The following is a 20,384-nucleotide window of genomic DNA, read 5'->3' as shown; positions in this document are numbered from 1 at the left end:
CAGGGGTTAGGCTGGCCGCGTATCAGCAGCGCGACCAGGCCACCGGGACACACAGGTATCCCGTGGCAGGCGGCTGCCGAGGTGTCAAATGACCTCTGTCTAACATGTCGTTTCTCTGCCCCCCACCCTTCTGTAGGTTAGCAGAGTGTATGCGAACAGAACGGCTATGTTCAGCGTATTGGTTGGGGCTACTGCACTGCAGTTGGAGATGGAGCAGAGTCCACAGCCACAACCTGCAGTGGATGCAGGGCCAGCTGCAACAGCAGAGGGAAGGGCCGAGGAGTTGCCAGTCGTTGAGCAGCAATTGGGAGAGGAGGAGAGAGTGAGGGTGCAGCCAGGGCGCCAGAGGCGACGGCCGAGGGTGTACCGTGGCCGGATCTCTTTCCAGACAATGCCGAACATCACCTGCAGGAGGACACTCCGGTTGAGTAGGGAGACGGTGACACATATCTGTCACCTCGTGGCGCACCTCGCGCCACGTGGAATGGGAGAAGGACACGCGATCCCGGTTGCCGTCAAGGTGACAGTCGCACTTAACTTCTATGCGACCGGCTCCTTCCAGTCTCCGGGCGGGGACCTCTCTGGGATCTCCCAGTCATCGGTGCACAGGTGCATCCCGGATGTGACCGACGCCCTCTATGCCATCGCGGACCTCTACATCACCTTTCCCGAGGACCGAGCAAGTCCCTGGCCGGGATACCGATGGTGCAGGGGGTCATCGATTGTGTTCACGTCCCCATGCGCCCGCCTGCAGGGGACAAGAAGGTCTTCACAAACAGGAGGGGGACATACTCCATGAATATTCAGGTGGTATGCGACCCCCGCATGAGGATCATGAACGTCTGCGCAAGGTTCCCAGGGAGTGTGCATGACGCCTACATTCTGGACGGGGGGGGACTGCACACCCGGAACCGAAGTTTCACCACTCGTCAACCCCAGCGACACTCGGTCACCATCACGATCCCTGTGGCAGCGGAAACATCACAGAGTCTTGCAAGTTAGGTGCAACAGTGAGTTTAATGGTTAACATAGTTTACAGATGCCCTAACCCCTACAACTAATCTGTGCCCTTCACTCGTGCCAACTTACTTTGTGTCCCTCTTTGTTGCCTTATGGGCCCTACCACTACGTCTAAGTGATTCCCCAGATGATACAACAGGTGTGGAGGAGGAATGCTGCGAATCGCCCCCTTCGACATGTCTCCCCGTCGGCACTCCTTTCCTGGGACGACCCGGCCTTGATGGGCCAGGCTGCTCTGCAGGCGTTTCGGATGACGTGGTGCCACCCTGCTCTGCCCGCTGCCCACCCGATGCACCAGGGATGGGACGGGGGGAGGCTGAGCGTCCAGGGACATCCCGTGATGAAGTTAATGGGACGGGCCCCGAAACAACCTCCTCCCTCGGGGAGCCCGGTGGCCCCCGGGCCTCACTTTTGGACGTAGGTGCGAGCGGGGAGGTGCCCCGTCGCCCCACCGGCACCTGGCGCTGCCAGTCCTGGAGGCCTGCAACGGTATCGACCAGGGTCCGAACGTTCGTAGAGATGGAGTCCAGGGAGTGAGACATTCCCGCCAGGCACTGTGCAACCTCAACCTGTGAGTGCGCGACGCCATCCAGCACGTGCGTCAGGCGGTCAATGCTGTCCGTGACTGACTGCTGGGACTGTGCCATTTCCTGCTGGGACTGTGCCGTGGCCTGCTGGGACTGTGCCATGGCGTGCTGGGACTGTGCCGTGGCATGCTGCAACTGGGCCATGGCCTGGTGAGACTCGGCCAAGGCCCGCAGCGCGCCGGCAATGTCATGTTGGCTCTGGCGCATTGCTGCCTGTGAGAGGGCAGCCCTGTCCAGGGCCGAGGATGATGCATGCAAATGAAGCCCAACGCCTTGCAGAACCTGACCCATGGCCAAAACCGTTTCACCCATTGCCTCGACCGCGGATGCCACCCGTGCGGTGTCGGCCTGGGTGGCTGCCATGAGCGGCACCGCTCCCTGCTCCTGGACGCGGTTCGACTCTCTAACTGCGTCTGCAGCTGCTGGAAGACGGCCCTCATTCTGTCATTGTGTCCCTGGGTTTCGAGATGCATCGGCTGTGCAGGTGGGTCAAGTAAATCCAAGAAACCCAGGAAACGTCTGGGAGCCAGCTGGATGCTGGGCCTGGCCTGCCCTCCGACAGTCCAGGCCCTCGGCTGCTCCGACCTCCACCTGCTGTATCTGCTCAGCTCTGTTGTGAGAACCAGACCGTGACCCGGGAGCCTCATCACTGAATTGCCCAACCGAGGTGAGTGTCTCTGGGATGGTGGATGGTGTGGGAGACAGCTGTGCCGCAAGCTCGAGGTCCTCATCCGTACAAATGTCGTCGGGGTCATCGGCCCACTGATGAGTGGCCGCAGGGCGTTCGCGGCCCATTTCTCCCTCTGTCACCGTCCTCTGCGCCTCCTACACCACAGAATCTGTTTGGGAGGATGGCACCCCTGACTGTGCTCCCAGCACCCTCTGGCGTGCGGCTCTGGGTGCGGTGGTGGTGGTGGCTGCAGGTGCTCGTCTTTGCCTGGACGCAGACGGCCCTGGTTGTTCGGCAGCACGTCCTTGGGAAGAGAATGAAACGCGGTTATTTAGAAACGCTCGGCCGGGCGTTGGACGGTCCAGTGGGCAGAGTGTGAAGGGACAGAGGATGGGGGGAGGGGGGTGTTCAGTGGGCAGAGTGTGAAGGGACAGAGGGTTGGGGGGGTGTCCAGTGGGCAGAGTGTGAAGGGACAGAGGATGGGTGGGGGGGTGTTCAGTGGGCAGAGTGTGAAGGGACAGAGGATGGGGGGGAGGGAGGGGGTGGGGGTGTTCAGTGGACAGAGTGTGAAGGGACAGAGGATGGGGGGGTGGGGGGTGTTCAGTGGGCAGAGTGTGAAGGGACAGAGGATGGGGGGGGTGTCCAATGGGCAGTGTGAAGGGACAGAGGATTGGGGGGGGGGGGGGTGTTGTCATGCAGGGTTGTCTCACTTGGTTCAGCCTCTCCAACCTCGCATTGCGCGCGACCTCCCTGGTGGCAGATCCCCCAGCAAGGTGCCCCCGCTCAAACGTGGTCAGGGGGTGGAAAATGGGCAAACCCCCTCCGGTCCTGTTGCGCTCCCGGGTATTGTGAGCGGTCTTATCCTGTTGGGGGGGCATAGATAGATCATCAATTCGGCAGGTATCATCAGGGCGTTCACATATTGCAGAAGGTTGGGGGGGTCAAGTTGTAACTAAACCATTCCATCTCTCCAGGGGGTCGCAGCCCTCATGTGGGTCTGTGACTACTTGGTAAACCACCCTCCACTCTGTCCCCCTCCCCCTCGTGCCAGGGGGGAAGGTGGGTGATTAAGTACGGGGAGGGGGGGGGGGGGGGGGAGGATTGTTGTGACCCGGGGGCACCCTCTTGGCACTTACCCAGGCATCCCTGGTGAGGTCGTGGAGCTTCTTCCTGTATTGCTCCCCAGACCGAGGGGTCTGCCCCACTGCACTCACGGCAGTGCCCACCTCACGCCAGGCCCATCGCACTACGCTGGCAGGGTGGCGGTGCCCTCTTCCAGGGCAGATGATGCTCCTCCTCCGCTCCACCTCATCCAGGAGCGTTTTGATATCTGCCTCTCCAAACCTCGGGGCGGCCCTCCGTGGCTCCGACATCTTTCTCCTCCCGTTTCTGTGCTCGCTCGCGCCTTTTGACGATGCAGAGCGGCGTCACGTGGGCGTCGTCGGGTCATCATTCGGGCGTCGCAATGTTATGGCGTCATTTTTCACGTGAGGTCCGCGGCACCGGTCCTAGCCCATTTCCGGGGCGTGAATAGTTCGTGAGCGGGGCGTATCGGGCCGTCGTGAAAGTCGGCCGATTTTCCGACGGCATTCGCGATTTTCCGCGGGAGCGGAAAATTCCACCCCTGCTCTCTTGAGTATGGGCAAATGTGTATGAGTAACATGATAATGAGGAGTTAATTAATGTATAATAGTTTGGATTGTTAACTCCTAAGTAGCAATGGACAGCACTTAACAGCAATGTTAAACAGGTGTTCAGCATTACTAGATAACACGAGGATGGATGTCGTGATGTACAACAATTGCCGGTGAGCTGGAAGTTTATGACAAGCATGGAGCCAGCAGTCTGGTCCTACCTGACAATGAGCCCTCGTCCTTGATCAGATTCCTACAGACATGTACAAATTCCTGTACCTTGTGCCCCGCATTGGTTAGTTCCGAGCAGCTGGCTTGAAGACATACAAATGCTATTGACTCATTGGAATCATTTAATTGAGGCTGACCTCGAGAAATTTGCAGCATCAATTAGCAGAACAAGGTTCCACCTTGACACACCTGCTGGTGCAGAATGTACAGGTTGAGAAGAACAACTCCATCTTTTCAAGATTCGGAAAAGCATTGGCAAAACTTATGAAATAAATTAAATTTCCCTCCAAAGTGAAAGGTACAAGATCAGGGGACAGAAGTTAAATTGTCTGAATTGCTGAGAAAAAAGGTGAGCCAGACGAGAGAGATTTTTTCAGAAAGTAAGGAAATTGGAGAAAGAGTTGAGTTTAAGAAGGAATCTGCTGTTTTCCCCAGAGAGAAGGGTTTGGAAAGTACGCTGTATGAACAACTGAGTACGGTTGATTGATCAAAGAATGACAGACACATTAAAATAGGGATGCTTTTGTTTATTTAATAATTCTGATGTTCTGGTGATATGTACTTTACAGTTGTGCTCTTTCCCTTCTAAGGTGATTTAGATTACTATTGGCTGGATCCAGTCACATGGCATAGCAGTGAGACATTACCTATCAGCTCGGTAAGAAAACATTAATTTTTTTACATTCACTGAATCATGTTTTTTCTCCGCTTTTGCAGATGTACAGTTAGAATGCTGTTACTAACAAGGACAATGCAGCTAATATTAAATAACACAGCGGTTAGAGTAGAGACTGATTTTTAACAAGCAGTACTTTGGGGATTGTTTTACAGGCAGTCATATAAAGTCAACAGTTTAGTGTAATCTGAATAGCTAGGCAGCCAGTAATCCAGAAACTCGGGGCAAGATCTGGGGGCCCAGATTCAAATCCCACCATGGCAGATGGTGAGATTTTGGGGCCGGTTTAGCTCAGTTGGCTGGACAGCTGGTTCGTGATGCAGAGTGAGGCCAACAGCGGCAGTTCAATTCCTGTACTGGCTGAGGTTATTCATGAAGGCTCCGCCCGTCAGCACTCTCCTTCAAAGGGCGAAGCAGTCTATGGTCATCTGGGATTATGGCGACTTTACTATGATCTGAATAGAGTTGGGGATATTACAGTCAGTAATGTGCTACGATTGAGCTCTGTGTTTGTGTGTTTGAGTAGGAGTGAGGGTGAAGATGTGTGTACGCAACTGCTGAAATTGAGCTGTGTGTGTGTGTGGCCATTGAGATTGTTTTATTTTTGTACATTCATGGGATGTGGCATCACCAGCAGGATCAGAGTTACTGCCCATCCCTAATTACCCTTGCAAAAGTCATGCAGAACTTTTTTCTTGAACTACTGTAGTGCAGGTGGTGTGGGTATGCCCACAGTGGTGTTTGCGAGGGAGTTTCAGGATTTTGATCCTGCGACAGTGAAGGAACGACGATATATTTCCACGTCAGGATGGTGGGTGACTTGGAGGGGAACATGCAGGTGGCGGCGTTGCCATGTTTCTGTTCCCCTTGTCCTTCCAGGTGGTAGGGGTTTCAGGATGTAGGTTAAGGAGTTTTGGTGAGTTCCTGCAGCGCACCTAGTAGATGATACACATGGCTGCAACTGTGCATTGGTGGTGGAGGAAGTGCATGGTTAAGGTGCTGAATGGGGTGCCCATCATGTTGGTTGCTTTGTTCTGGATCATCAAGCTTCCTGAGTGTTGCTGAAGCTGCATTCATCCAGGCAAGTATTCTATAACACTTCTAATGTACGTCTTGAAGAAGGTGGATAGGCATTAGATAGTCAGGTGGTGAGTTACTTACTTCAGTCTCTGACCTGACCTGCTCATGTAGCTGCAATATTGATGCGGTTGATCCAGTTAAGTTGTCAATGATGACACGTTTGGATGTTAATGGTACGAGGTTCAATGATGATAATGTCGAGAGGTGATTCACTCTTGTTGGAAGATGAATATTGCCTGGCACATGTGTAGCACGCATGTCATTTGCCTGATCATTGTCTAAGTGTGACTGCAGATGGACATGGGCTACTTCAGTATCTGAGGAGTCATGAATGTTGCTGACCATTGTGCAGTCATGACCTAAGGAGGGAGTGATGGGCAAGCTAATGGGGCTAAAGGTAGACAAGTCTCCTGGCCCTGATGGAATGCATCCCAGAGTGCTAAAAGAGATGGCTAGGGAAATTGCAGATGCACTAGTGATAATTTACCAAAATTCACTAGACTCTGGGGTGGTCCCGGTGGATTGGAAATTAGCAAACGTGACGCCACTGTTTAAAAAAGGAGGTAGGCAGAAAGCAGGAAATTATAGGCCAGTGAGTTTAACTTCGGTAATAGGGAAGATGCTGGAATCTATCATCAAGGAAGAAATTGCGAGGCATCTGGATAGAAATTGTCCCATTGGGCAGACGCAGCATGGGTTCGTTAAAGGCAGGTCATGCCTAACTAATTTAGTGGAATTTTTGAGGACATTACCAGTGCAGTAGATAACGGGGAGCCGATGGATGTGGTATATCTGGATTTCCAGAAAGCCTTTGACAAGGTGCCACACAAAAGGTTGCTGCATAAGATAAAGATGCATGGCATTAAGGGTAAAGTAGTAGCATGGATAGAGGATTGGTTAATTAATAGAAAGCAAAGAGTTGGGATAAATGGGTGTTTCTCTGGTTGGCAATCAGTAGCTAGTGGTGTCCCTCAGGGATCCGTGTTGGGCCCACAATTGTTAACAAATTACATTGATGATTTGGAGTTGGGGACCAAGGGCAATGTGTCCAAGTTTGCAGATGACACTAAGATGAGTGGTAAAGCGAAAAGTGCAGAGGATACTGGAAGTCTGCAGAGGGATTTGGATAGGTTAAGTGAATGGGCTCGGGTCTGGCAGATGGAATACAATGTTGACAAATGTGAGGTTATCCATTTTGGTAGGAATAACAGCAAACGGGATTATTATTTAAACGATAAAATATTAAAGCATGCCGCTGTTCAGAGAGACTTGGGTGTGCTAGTGCATGAGTCACAGAAGGTTGGTTTACAAGTGCAACAGGTGATTAAGAAGGCAAATGGAATTTTGTCCTTCATTGCTAGAGGGATGGAGTTTAAGACTAGGGAGGTTATGTTGCAATTGTATAAGGTGTTAGTGCGGCCACACCTGGAGTATTGTGTTCAGTTTTGGTCTCCTTACTTGAGAAAGGACGTACTGGCACTGGAGGGTGTGCAGAGGAGATTCACTAGGTTAATCCCAGAGCTGAAGGGGTTGGATTATGAGGAGAGGTTGAGTAGACTGGGACTGTACTCGTTGGAATTTAGAAGGATGAGGGAGGATCTTATAGAAACATTTAAAATTATGAAGGGAATAGATAGGATAGATGCGGGCAGGTTGTTTCCACTGGCGGGTGACAGTAGAACTAGGGAGCATAGCCTCAAAATAAGGGGAAGTAGATTTAGGACTGAGTTTAGGAGGAACTTCTTCACCCAAAGGGTTGTGAATCTATGGAATTCCTTGCCCAGTGAAGCAGTTGAGGCTCCTTCATTACATGTTTTTAAGGTAAAGATAGATAGTTTTTTGAAGAATAAAGGGATTAAGGGTTATGGTGTTCGGGCCGGAAAGTGGAGCTGAGTCCACAAAAGATCAGCCATGATCTAATTGAATGGCGGAGCAGGCTCGAGGGGCCAGATGGCCTACTCCTGCTCCTAGTTCTTATGTTCTTATGTTCTTATGAGTAACATCCTCACTTCTTTTTTTTATAAATGTTTTTATTCAGTTTTCGTATTTTATATTGAACAAATTACAAATTGTTAGGAGAGAGAAAAAAAAACAAACAAAAACAAACACGCAAAAATTAACATACATATTTACAGGTAAGCATCTTCGTAGTAGTAACTGCGCCCCCCCCCCCCCCCCCCCCCCCCTCAACATGTTTATTTAGCTTGGTTTTGGGCCTTAGCTAGCCATCGAACCCCCGTAACGAACCTGTAGCCCCCCCCCCCCCCCCCCCGCTACCTTCCCCCGACTATTCTTCCTCTTGTACGTTGGCCACAAATAGGTCCCGGAACAGTTGCATGAATGGCTCCCACGTTCTGTGGAAGCCGTCGTCCGACCCTCGGATGGCAAATTTGATTTTCTCCATTTGGAGAGATTCCGAGAGGTCGGACAGCCAGTCCGCAGCTCTGGGCGGTGCTGCTGACCGCCAGCCAAACAGGATTCTACGGCGGGCGATCAGGGAGGCAAAGGCAAGGGCATCCGCCCTCCTCCCCAGGAATAGATCTGGCTGGTCTGAAACCCCGAAGACCGCCACTATCGGGCATGGCTCCACCCTCACTCCCACCACTTTGGACATTACCTCGAAGAAGGCTGTCCAGTACTCCACGAGTCTGGGGCAGGACCAGAACATGTGGGCGTGGTTGGCCGGGCCTCTTTGGCACCGTTCACATCTGTCTTCCACCTCCGGGAAGAACCTACTCATACGGGTTCTTGTTAAGTGGGCTCTATGTACCACTTTTAGTTGCGTCAGGCTGAGCCTTGCGCACGTGGAGGTGGAGTTGACCCTATGCAGTGCTTCGCTCCAGAGTCCCCACCCGATCTCCATCCCCAGGTCGTCCTCCCATTTCCTCCTTGTTGCGTCCAGTACGGTGTCGTCCCTATCTACCAGTCGGTCATACATGTCACTACAGTTCCCTTTCTCTAGGATACTTGCGTCCAGTAGGTCTTCCAGTAGTGTCTGTCGTGGCGGTTGTGGGTACGTCCTTGTCTCCTTTCGTAGGAAGTTTTTGAGCTGCAGGTACCGTAGCTCGTTCCCCCCAGCTAGCTGAAATTTCTCTGTCAGTTCGTCCAGTGTTGCGATCCTGTCGTCCGTGTATAGGTCCCTGACTGTCAGTGTCCCCCCGTCCTGCCTCCACCTTTTGAAGGTGGCGTCGGTCAGTGCTGGTTTGAACCTATGGTTGTTGCAGATGGGAGCCCTGTTCGACATTTTGGTCAGGCCAAGTTGCTGCCGCAGTTGGTTCCAGGATTGGAGGGTGGCTGTCACCACTGGGCTGCTGGAGTGTTTTTTGGGTGGGGATGGGAGTGCTGCCGTGGCGAGGGCCCGGAGGGAGGTTCCCATGCAGGAGGCCTCCTCCGCACGCACCCACTCAGCTTCTGGCTCCTGGATCCATCCCCTTACTCGCTCGGCTGTTGCTGCCCAGTGGTAGAATTGTAGATTCGGGAGGGCTAACCCTCCCCTGGTTTTTGTTTTTTGTAAGACCTTCTTTGGGATCCTAGCATTTTTACCCCCCCATACGAACGCCATGATGAGTTTGTCCAGCGCTTTGAAAAAGGCCTTGGGGATGTAGATCGGAATGGATCTAAACAGGAAGAGGAACCTGGGCAGTACGTTCATTTTGATCGTCTGAACTCTCCCCGCGAGGGAGAGCGGGAGTGTGTTCCATCTTTGCAGGTCCTTTTTAACTTCCTCCGTCAGGCTGGTGAGGTTCCATTTGTGGATCCCTTTCCAGTCATGGGTTATTTGGATCCCCAGGTAGCGGAATTTATGTCGGGCTTGTTTGAACGGCAGCCCCTTTAGTGCTGCCCCCCCCCCCCCCCCCCCCTTGCGGGTGTAATGGGAAGATCTCACTTTTGCTCATGTTGAGTTTGTAGCCCGAGAAGGCTCCAAACTCTTTCAGGAGCGCGATGATTCCGTCCATGCTGCTTTGTGGGTCCGAGATATAGAGGAGCAGATCATCCGCATAGAGTGAGACTCTGTGCTCTCTACCTCCCCTTCGGATCCCCCTCCAATTTTTTGCTGCCCTGAGCGCGATTGCTAGCGGTTCGATTGCTAGTGCGAACAGCAGCGGGGACAGTGGGCATCCTTGTCTGGTGCCCCTGTGCAGCTGGAAGTATTGGGAGTTGGTATTGTTGGTCTGTACACTCGCCATGGGAGCGTTGTACAGGAGCTTTACCCAAGCTGTGAACCCTGTTCCAAGCCCGAACCGCTCCAGTACCTCTATGAGGTATATCCATTCGACTCTGTCGAAGGCCTTTTCTGCGTCCAGGGAGACGATCACCTCTTGTGTTCTCTCCCCGGAGGGGGTCATTATCACGTTCAGCAGGCGCCTGATGTTCGCGGTCAGCTGTCTACCTTTGACAAAGCCCGTCTGGTCCTCTGTGACCACCTCAGGTACACAGTCTTCTAGCCTTTTGGCTAGGATTTTGGCCAGTATTTTGGCGTCTGCATTCAGCAGAGATATGGGTCTGTATGACCCACATTCCGTTGGGTCTTTGTCTTTCTTAGGTATCAGCGAGATTGAGGCCTGTGCTAATGTGGGTGGCAACGTGCCCCTAGCTAGCGAGTCTGTGAACATCTCCCGCATGTGCGGGGCCAGCGCTGTCGCAAATTTTTTGTAGAAGTCCGCCGGGAATCCGTCCGGTCCCGGCGCCTTCCCCGCCTGCATGGAGCTAATGCTCTCCATGATCTCTCCCAGTGCTAGTGGTGCTTCCAGATCCCGTTTTCTGCCCTCTCCCACAACTGGTATGTTCAGTCCGTCAAGAAACCGGTTCATCCCAGCCTTCCCCGTTGGGGGCTCTGAGGTGTACAGCTCTTGGTAGAAGGCCTTGAAGGTTTTGTTAATCTTCTCTGGTTCTGTTTCCAACGTGCCTCTGGTATCTCTGATTTGCGCAATTTCTCTGCTGGCTGCCTGCTTTCTCAGCTGGTGGGCCAACAGGCGGCTGGCTTTGTCTCCGTGTTCGTATAGGGCCCCGCGTGCCTGGCGGAGTTGGTGTACTGCTTTCCTGGTGGAGAGCAGGTCAAAGTTCCTTTGTAATTCTTTTCTCTCCGCCAGGAGTTCTACAGTCGGGGCCTCGGAGTATTTATGGTCTACCTCCAGTATGGAGTCGACCAGCTTCTGCCTAGCCACCCTTTCCTCCCTATCTCTTTGCGCTTTGTAGGCTATGATTTCCCCTCTTAGTACGGCCTTAAGCGCTTCCCAGAACGTGGAGGGTGAGACCTCCCCGTTTTGGTTGATCTCAGTGTACTCCGCTATGGCCTGCGCTATCCTTTCGCTGAAGGCCTTGTCAGCTAGTAAGGCACCGTCCAACCTCCATTTGGGGCGCTGGGCCCTTCCCGTCTCTAGCCGCACATCCATGTAGTGTGGAGCGTGGTCTGATATCACAATTGCGGAGTATTCCACCTTGTCTATCTCTGGAGGCACCGTTTTCCCCACCACAAAGAAGTCAATTCTGGTGTACACGTTGTGTACTGGGGAGAAGAAAGAGAATTCTTTCTCCCCCGGGTGGGCGAATCTCCAGGGGTCTACTGCTCCCATCTGCTCCATATAGTGGCTGAGTTCCCTTGCCATTTTTGAGGTTTTCCCCGTTCTGGGGTTTGATCTGTCCGTCGTTGGGTCCTGTACACAGTTGAAGTCCCCCCCCATGATTAGTCGGTGCGTCGCTATGTCCGGGATTTCTGCCATGGTCTTTTGGATGAAGCTCGTGTCGTCCCAGTTGGGCGCGTACACGTTAACTAGAACTACCGGCGCCCCATCCAGGGCCCCGCTGACCATGACATACCGTCCCCCTGGGTCCGTAACCGTCTTTGTCGCCCTAAACATTGTCCTCTTGCCAATCAGGATCGCCACCCCCCTGGCCCTTGCCCCATAACAGGAATGATAGGTTTGTCCCACCCAGCCCTTTCTTACCCGCAGTTGGTCCTGCTCCCTCAAGTGCGTCTCTTGGAGGAAGACTATGTCGGCCCTCATGTTTCTAAGGTGGGTGAGGACTCTAGATCTCTTCACTGGGCCGTTAAGTCCCCTTACGTTCCAGGTGACTATTCTGGTGGGGGGCTTCTGCCCCCTTGCTCCTGTGGGGTTAACCATATTTGTCCGGTGGACGCGCCCCTGCCCTCTGGGGTTTCCCTATGTTAGGGGGCCGTCCAGGATGTCCACTATCACTGCTCTCCCCATGCGGTCGGGTCCCTGCGCTCCGGGGTTCCCCCTTGTCCCGGGGACACCCGCCATGGCCGTCCACTTTGTGTCCGCCACGCGGGTAGTCCCCTGCACTCCGGGGGGCCCCTTCACCCACAGACCGTACTGGGTGGGTGCTTGCAGCAGTTCCCTGTTTCGAGCCCTTGTCTGTGGCACTTTGTGGCCCTATTCCCTTACTGGCCTCTTTTGTCCCTTCGTCCCTGCGTTTCCCCTCCCTGGTCTCTCGCCCCCCGGGTGCCCCCCCCCCCCCCCGCTCTATCCCTTTCGGGGATACCCCTGTGTACCCCTCCATTGCCCCTCTCTCCCCCATTCCTGTCCCCCTTTGCTCTCCCACCTTTGATGGGTGATCCCCCCCCTCCCCTGCCTGGCGCCTTCCCCCCTGTTGGGGGTGCGCTGCGGCCCTGCTCTGTTGCGCGCCCCCTTCGCTAGCTTTCCTGCTAGCACGGTGGCTCCCCTCTCGGAGGTTGCTGTCCCGCTTCCCCTCTCCCCTCTCCAGTACTCCCGTTCCCTCGTGCCGGGGCCTGGCCTCCCACCTGGAGCGGGCCCTAGGGCATTGGGTTGTTTTCCGTTCTGGGTGTTCCTGCCAGGGGGGAGGGGGCTGGCTTTGCCTCGCCCCTCCCCACCCCCCCGTCGGCATGACGTGTCTCCTTGCCATGGGCCCCTCGTCCCTACTTCCCATGGCGTTTTTCCAGCCCGTGCTCCTCGACGAATCTATTCGCCTCGGCAGGGGCTGTCAAGAAATATTCCTTGTGTTGGTATGTGACCCAGAGTTTTGCTGGGTACAGCATACCAAAACGTACTTTGTTCTTATAGAGAGCTGCTTTCGCTCTGTTGAACTCCGCCCGTCTCTTAGCTATGTCCGCTCCAAAATCCTCGTAGATTCGGATGGCGTGCCCGTCCCAATTGCAGGCTCTATTCTCCTTGGCCCAGCGCAGGATTGTCTCCCTATCCCGGTACCGGTGCAGTCTGGCTATAACTGCTCTCGGTTTTTCCCCTTCCTTGGGCTTCGGGCGCAGTGACCGATGAGCTCTGTCCATTTCCGGTGGGGTGGGAAAAGTTTCCCGCCCCACTAAGGAGCCCAGCATCGCAGCCACGAATGTTGTGGGATTTCTACCCTCTATCCCCTCTGGCAGGCCCACTATCTTGATATTTTGCCTTCTCGAGCTGATCTCCTGGTCGTCTACCCTGCCCTTCAGGCTCCCCTGTGTTGCACTCAGTTTCACCATTCCCCTCTCCAGGGATATGACCCGGTCGCTCGCGTCAGTCGCTGCCTTCTCCAGCTCTTTAATGGTTGCCCCCTGGGCTTCCAGTATCTTCCCTTGGGCTTCCAGTATATTCCCTTGGGCATCCACTTTCTTCTCCAATCTGGTCAGAACCTGCTGCACCCCTGACATGGCCCTGGTCACTGCTGCCTGTGCTGCGGCCTCTGCGTCTGCTTTTAACTCTGCCTTGAATGCCTGCAGCTGCTCCCTCACCACCTCGGCAAAGGCTTCCTTCCAATTCACGCCCCCCTCTAACCCCAGGGGAGAGGTTGCCCGCCCGTCCAGCTCTTCTGGATGCGGCGAGCATCCTTCCCGCCGCTTCGCGTGTTGACTCGTTCGCCCGAGCTGGCTTTCCCTTTGCCCAGTCTACTTCCGGTGCCCCCTTTCTCTTGGCTCCTTTCTGGCACTTTTTTCTCCCCCTTCCCCTTCATCTTTTCTTCTCTCCTTGTTCTTCTTTTTCCCCCTTTTCCGCACCCTATTTTTATTTTATTTATTATTATATATCTATATATGTATATATATATATATATTTTTTTTTTTTTTTTTTAAATTTATTTCCCCTACCCCTTTTCTCTTTACCAGTTTTCTTTTGGGAAGAACAGAAATACAAGTCTCTTTTTTCTTTTTTCCCCACTCAACCAGGAGAGAGAGTCCCTTTGTCTTTGCCACGTGGTGGTCACAGCAGTTGGGGGGGGGTGGGAGGGGCGAGTGGGCCGGTGGTCGCTGCTGGTTGGGGGGGGGGGGTTGTGTCCCCGCTGCTGGCTGGGGGGGGGGGGGGGGGGGTTGTGTCCCCGCTGCTGGCTGGGGGGGAGGGGGGGGGGGGTTGTGTCCCCGCTGCTGGCTGGGGGGGGGGGGGGGTTGTGTCCCCGCTGCTGGCTGGTGGGGGGGGGGGGGGGTTGTGTCCCCGCTGCTGGCTGGGGGGGGGGGGGGTTGTGTCCCCGCTGCTGGCTGGGGGGGGGGGGGGGTTGTGTCCCCGCTGCTGGCTGGGGGGGGGGTCCCCGCTGCTGGCTGGGGGGGGGGGGGGAAGAGAAGAGGGGCCGCCGCACCGCTCCTGGCCCGCGTGGGGGGGGGGGGGAGAGAAGAGGGGCCGCCGCCGCCGCACCGCTCCTGGCCCGCGTGGGGGGGGGGGGGAGAGAAGAGGGGCCGCCGCCGCCGCACCGCTCCTGGCCCGCGTGGGGGGGGGGGGGGGGGGAGAGAAGAGGGGCCGCCGCCGCCGCACCGCTCCTGGGTCGCGTGGGGGGGGGGGAGAGAAGAGGGGCCGCCGCCGCCGCCGCACCGCTCCTGGCCCGCGTGGGGGGGGGGGGGGGAGAGGGGATGGACCTGCTGCTGTTGGGCCCCCCTGTCGCCGCTCCGGCTCCTCCGCTCCGGCTCCTCCGCTCCGGCTCCTCGGCTCCTCCGCTCCGGCTCCTCGGCTCCTCCGCTCCGGCTCCTCCGCTCCGGCTCCTCGGCTCCTCGGCTCCCGCTCCTCGGCTCCTCGGCTCCGGCTCCTCGGCTCCTCCGCTCCGGCTCCTCGGCTCCTCCGCTCCGGCTCCTCGGCTCCTCCGCTCCGGCTCCTCCGCTCCTCCGCTCCGGCTCCTCGGCTCCTCCGCTCCGGCTCCTCGGCTCCGGCCCCTCGGCTCCCGCTCCGGCTCCTCTGCCGGCGCTCCTCCTCCGCCGTCCGGCCTGTCCGGGGGGGGGGGGGGGGGGGGGGGGGTTGTTGACATCCTCACTTCTGACATTATGATGGAAGGAAGGTCATTTATGAAACAGTTGAAGGAGTTGGACCTTGGACACTCCCCTGCGGAACTCGTGATGCGCTGGGATTTAGATGTTTGGTCTCAAGCAACCAGAACTATCTGTCTTTGTGCTGGGTATGAGTCCAACCAGTGGAGTGTTTTCGAACTGATGCCCACGTCTTCAATTTTGTTGAGGCCACTTGATGCCCCAGTTGGCCAAATTTTGCCTTAATGTCAAGGGCAGTCACTCTTTGCTGTTGAATTTAGCTATTTTGCCCATGTTTGGACCAAGGGTGAAATGATTTATGGAACCATATGACCTGGCTGAATCCAAATTGAGTACCGATGAGCAGGTTATTGCAAAGCAAGTGCCGTTTAATAACACTGTTGATAACATCTTCAAATACTTCACTGGTGATCGAGAGTAAACTGCTGGGGCAGTAATTGGCCGGGTTGGATTGGTTTGTTTTTGTGTGGCAATTCTCCATATTACCGGGTCAATGAAGGTGTTGCAGCTGTACTGAAACAACTGGGCTAGAGGAGTAGCTAATTTTCAAGCTCATTGCTACAGCCATGGTGTAGTTTCAGCTGTTTGGGTTGGAGTTCAGCTGTTCCTGGATATCATGTGGAGCGAATTGAATTTGTCGAAGACTACTTTGTGTGCTGCTGCAAGAAACTCTCACCCCAGTGTTTGACCTGCTTTACCTGGAAAATACTGGTGGCTTTGAGTTGGATGTTTGTTTCTCACAAAGCGCGATGTGGCTCAATTTGTTTGCAATCAGACGAGATGTAAAACTGGTGTCCAACCCTAAACTACCCTGTTCACAGCAGGCAGATTGAAGTCGGGTACTTAATAGGAGAGGATGAGAAGGTCTCTTCTCTCTTTAGAGTGAGGTAATCGGGATCTTTAAAATGGTGAAAGGTTTTGGTAGAGTGGACACAGAGAGAATGTTTCCTCTTGTGGGGAGAAGCACAACTAGAGACCGTCGATATGAGACAGTCACTAAGAAATTCAATGGGGAATTCACTTCTTTAACCAAAGTGAATGTGAACCCTCTACCGCAGCGAGTGGTTGCAGCGAATCATGCAGATACAATTAAGGGGAAATTTGTCAAGTATATGAGGGAGAAGAGAGTTGATGGTTACAAGGACTGATTTAGATGAAGAAAGATAAATCGGCTGATACCAAGGTTGGTGGAGTGGCAGATAGTGTTGAGGATTGTCAGAGGATACAGTAGGACATAGATAGGTTGGAGACTTTTTTTAGAAAATATTTTATTCAGGCATTTATAATTTTAACATTTTAAACAACAAAGAGATCCAACACACGTGAAAACTTCACAATAATATACCCAACTCCCCAGCCCTAAACCCTAACGACACATACATTAGATTCCCTGCCCTTATTCTTCACTTCCAAGCCACCCATTCCCCCCACCCACCGCTGACGTCAATTTTCCTTGACGATTTGATTTGATTTATTATTGTCACATGTATTGGTATACAGTGAAAAGTATTGTTTGTTGTATGCTGTGCAAACAGTGCATACCGTACATAGGGAAGGAAGGAGAGACGGCAGAATATAATGTTCCAGTTATAGCTAGGGTGTAGAGAAAAGATCAACTTAATATGAGGTAGGTCCATTCAAGTCTGATGGCAGTAGGGAAGAAGCTGTTCTTGAGTTGGTTGGTACGTGACCTCAAACTTTGGTATCCTTTCCTGACGGAAGAAGGTGGAAGAGAGTATGTCCAGGGTGCATGGGGTCCTTAATTATGCTGCTGCCTTTCCGAGGCAGCGGGAATTATAGACAGAGTCAATGGATGGGAAGCTGGTTTGCGTGATGGACTGGGCAACATTCAAGACCTTTTGTAGTTTCCTGCGGTCTTGGGCAGAGCAGGCTCCATATCATGCTATGATACAACCAGAAAGAATGCTTTTTATGGTGCATCTGTAAAAGTTGGTGAGGGTTGTAGCTGACACGCTAAATTTCCTTTGTCTTCTGAGAAAGTAGAGTTGTTGGTGGGTTTTCTTAACTATAGTGTCGGCATGGGGGGGACCAGGACAGGCTGTTGGTGATCTGTACACCTAAGAACTTGAAGCTCTCGACCCTTTCTACTTAATTCCCATTGATGTAGACAGGGGCATGTTCTCCACTACGCTTCCTGAAGTCGATGACAATATCTTTCGTTTTGCTGAGATTGAGGGAGAGATTATTGTCGTCGCACCAGTTGACCAGATTCTCTATCTCATCCCTATACTCTGTCTCGTCATTGTTTGAAATCTGACCCGCTACGGTGGTGACATCAGCAAATTTGAAAATCGAGTTGGAGGGGAATTTGGCCACACAGTCATAGGTGTATAAGGAGTACAGTAGGGGGCTGAGGACACAGCCTTGTGGGGCACCGGTGTTGAGGATGATCGTGGAGGAGGTGTTGTTGCCTATCTTTACTGATTGTGGCCTGTGGATTAGAAAGTTCAGGATCCAGTCGCAGAGGGAGGAGCCGAGGCCAAGGCCACGGAGTTTGGAGATGAGTTTCGTAGGAATGATGGTGTTGAAGGCTGAGCTGTAGTCGATAAATAGGAGTCTGACATAGGTGTCTTTGTTATCTAGGTGTTCCAGGGTAGAGTGCAGGGCCATGGATATGCTGGCTGCTGTGGACCTCTTGCAGCGGTAGGCAAACTGTAGTGGATCAAGGCAATCCGGGAGGCTGGAGTTGATTTGTGCCATGACTAACCTTTCGAAGCACTTCATGATGATGGATGTCAGAGACACTGGATGATAGTCATTAAGGCACGCTGCTTGGCTTTTCTTTGGTACAGGGATGATGGTCGACAAAGTCGATAAATGGCTGTCACCTCCGAGCTAATCTCTATAATGAACCCCTTAAGGCGAACTTAATCTTCTCTACCCTAAGAAACCTTGCCATGTCACTGGTCCAAACCCCTGACTTTGGAAGCTCCGAGTCCCTCATCCCAACAAAATCTGTCTCCTGGATCAGGCTGAGCCTGGCACACGATGAGGATGCATTGACTCTCCTCAGGGCTCCTCCCATAACCTGACTTCCAGCTCTCCTCCCAACTCTTCCTCCCACTTCCTCTTCACCTCCCCAAATGGGATCCCTTCCACTCCATCAGTTCCTTATATATTTCCGAGACCTTCCCCTCCCCAACTCTTGTTTTAGTATAGGTTGGAGACCTGTACAGAGAAATGGCAAATGGAGGTAATGCTCTTTGGTAGGTCTAACATAGAGGGGAAATATACCGTAAATGGCAAAACTCTTAGGAATATAGAAAGTCAGAGAGATCTGGGTGTGCAGATCCACAGATCTTTAAAAGCGGCAACACAATTGGACAAGTTAGTCAAGAAAACATACGGAATGCCTTCATTGGACGGGACATCAAGTCTAAAAACTGGCAAGTCATGCTGCATGTAGCACGGTAGCACAAGTGATTAGCACTGTGGCTTCACAGCACCAGGGTCCCAGGTTCGACTCCCTGCTGGGTCACTGTCTGTGCGGAGTCTGTACGTTCTCCCTGTGTCTGTGTGGGTTTCCTTCGGGTGCTCCGGTTTCCTCCCAGGTTAGGTGGATTGGCCATGCTAAATTGCCCTTAGTGAACAAAAAAAAAGGTAAGGGCTATTGGGTTGCGGGGATAGGGTGGAAGTGATGGCTTAAATGGGTCGGTGCGGACTCGATGGGCCGAATGGTCTCATTCTGCACTCTATGTTCTATGTATAGAATCTTGTTGAGGTAGCACTTGGAATATTGTGCATAATTCTGATCCTTAAGAAGGATGTGGAGGCTTTGGAGAGGGTGCAGAGGAGGTTTACCAGGATGTTGCCTCGTCTGAAGGGTGTTAGCTATGCGGAGATGCTGAATAGACTTGGACTGTTTTCATTAGAAAGACTGAGGCTGAGGGGTGACCTGATAGAGGTCTACAAGATTATCAGGGGCATGGATAGAGTGGATCGGCAGCACTCTTTCCCAGGGTGGGAGGGTCAGCCATCAGGTGGCATAGGTTTAAGGGTCGTGGGGCACAATTTAGAGGAGATGTGCGAGGCAGATTTTTTTTACACAGAGGGTGGTGAGTGCCTGGAATGCGTTACCAGTGGAGGTTGTGGAAGCAGATACATTAACGGCGGTCAAAAGACAGCTTGACAACCACATGGATAGGATGGGTATAGAGGGATACGGCACATGGAAGTGCTGAGATTTGTATCATGACCGGTACAGGCTTCGCAGGCCCAAGGGCCTGTGCTGTTTTATTCTTTGCTCTTATAAGAGGAGGCTCGAGCGGGATGTGGGTGATCAGCGTTGTCTTGTTGGGCCAATGGATTGTTCCTGTGCGATATATTCTGTGTAATCCCATGAAAGATCTGGCCCTGTGCAATTCATAGAACAGCAGGTGATGTGAACCTTGTGGTAAAGAAGTTTAGTCCAGATCTTGTGATCAATGTCAATGTTGAGCACATTGACACTGCTTGTAAAGATTCAACAACCTGACCTTTTTCGATTGTTCAGCTGTAACTTCCAATCCTGGCTGAATCAGAGAGAGTCAGCACAGGTCATCCCTGCGGAAGACGAGATGGAAGAAGGGAGTTCACCCTTCCTTTTCATGACAGTAGCTGCTGTGTTTGGGTTAGATTTTTCAAGGTCCAAGTGTTTCAATGAGTGAATTAGCTCGTGAATGGTTGAGTGGGTGTGGATGGGCGTGGGTCAGTGAGTGGTGCGGTTGCGTGTGAGAGGGTGAGTCGGTGTGAGTGGTTGTAGATGAGGGTGAGTGGGTGTGAGTGGATGTAGATGAGGGTGAGTGGGTGTGAGTGGATGTAGATGAGGGTGAGTGTGTGTGAGTGGTTGTAGATGAGGGTGAGTGTGTGTGAATGGATGGAGGTGGGGGTGAGTGGATGTGAGTGGATGGAGATGAGGGTGAGTGGGTGTGGATGCATGTGAATGGATGAGTACTTGCATCAATGGATGGACGTGATTGGGTGCGTGGGGGAGTGAATGGGTGAGTGAGTGTTTGCCTGGGGAGTAAGTAAGTGAACGAGTGCGTGAGTGAGTGGGTAGCTGAGTGGTAGACTGAATGAGTCAGTGGGTGATTGAATATGTGAGTGGGTGGGTAGATGGATGACTGAGTGGATGAATGGTGAGTGGGTAGTGCATGCATACATGTATGAGTAGCTGACTGATGTGCGAGTGGATAGTTGGCTGGTCAGGGGGTAGTCGCTCTGATTGTGGGTATAGTTAGTGGTTGGGGATGCAATCGAATGGTCTGGGGTT

The 20,384-nt window shown here is 53.2% G+C and overlaps 1 protein-coding gene across 35 annotated transcripts in view; it reads left to right on the top strand.

The window, feature by feature from the left end:
• The window catches only part of LOC119967772 (regulating synaptic membrane exocytosis protein 1-like), a 1,070,524-nt gene that overhangs the window by 558,646 nt on the left and 491,494 nt on the right, over positions 1–20,384 (top strand). For all 35 annotated transcript variants that reach the window (XM_038800731.1, XM_038800737.1, XM_038800741.1 and 32 more), the window contains one exon: positions 4,733–4,800. In XM_038800731.1, coding sequence (XP_038656659.1) covers positions 4,733–4,800 — 68 coding nt within the window. The remainder of the gene's footprint in view (positions 1–4,732; positions 4,801–20,384) is intronic.

Source organism: Scyliorhinus canicula, chromosome 6 (assembly GCF_902713615.1).
Source record: "Scyliorhinus canicula chromosome 6, sScyCan1.1, whole genome shotgun sequence".
In the NCBI taxonomy this organism is placed as follows: domain Eukaryota; kingdom Metazoa; phylum Chordata; class Chondrichthyes; order Carcharhiniformes; family Scyliorhinidae; genus Scyliorhinus; species Scyliorhinus canicula.
Note: the sequence above shows the minus strand (reverse complement) of the source record. Positions and strands in the feature narration are given on the sequence as shown.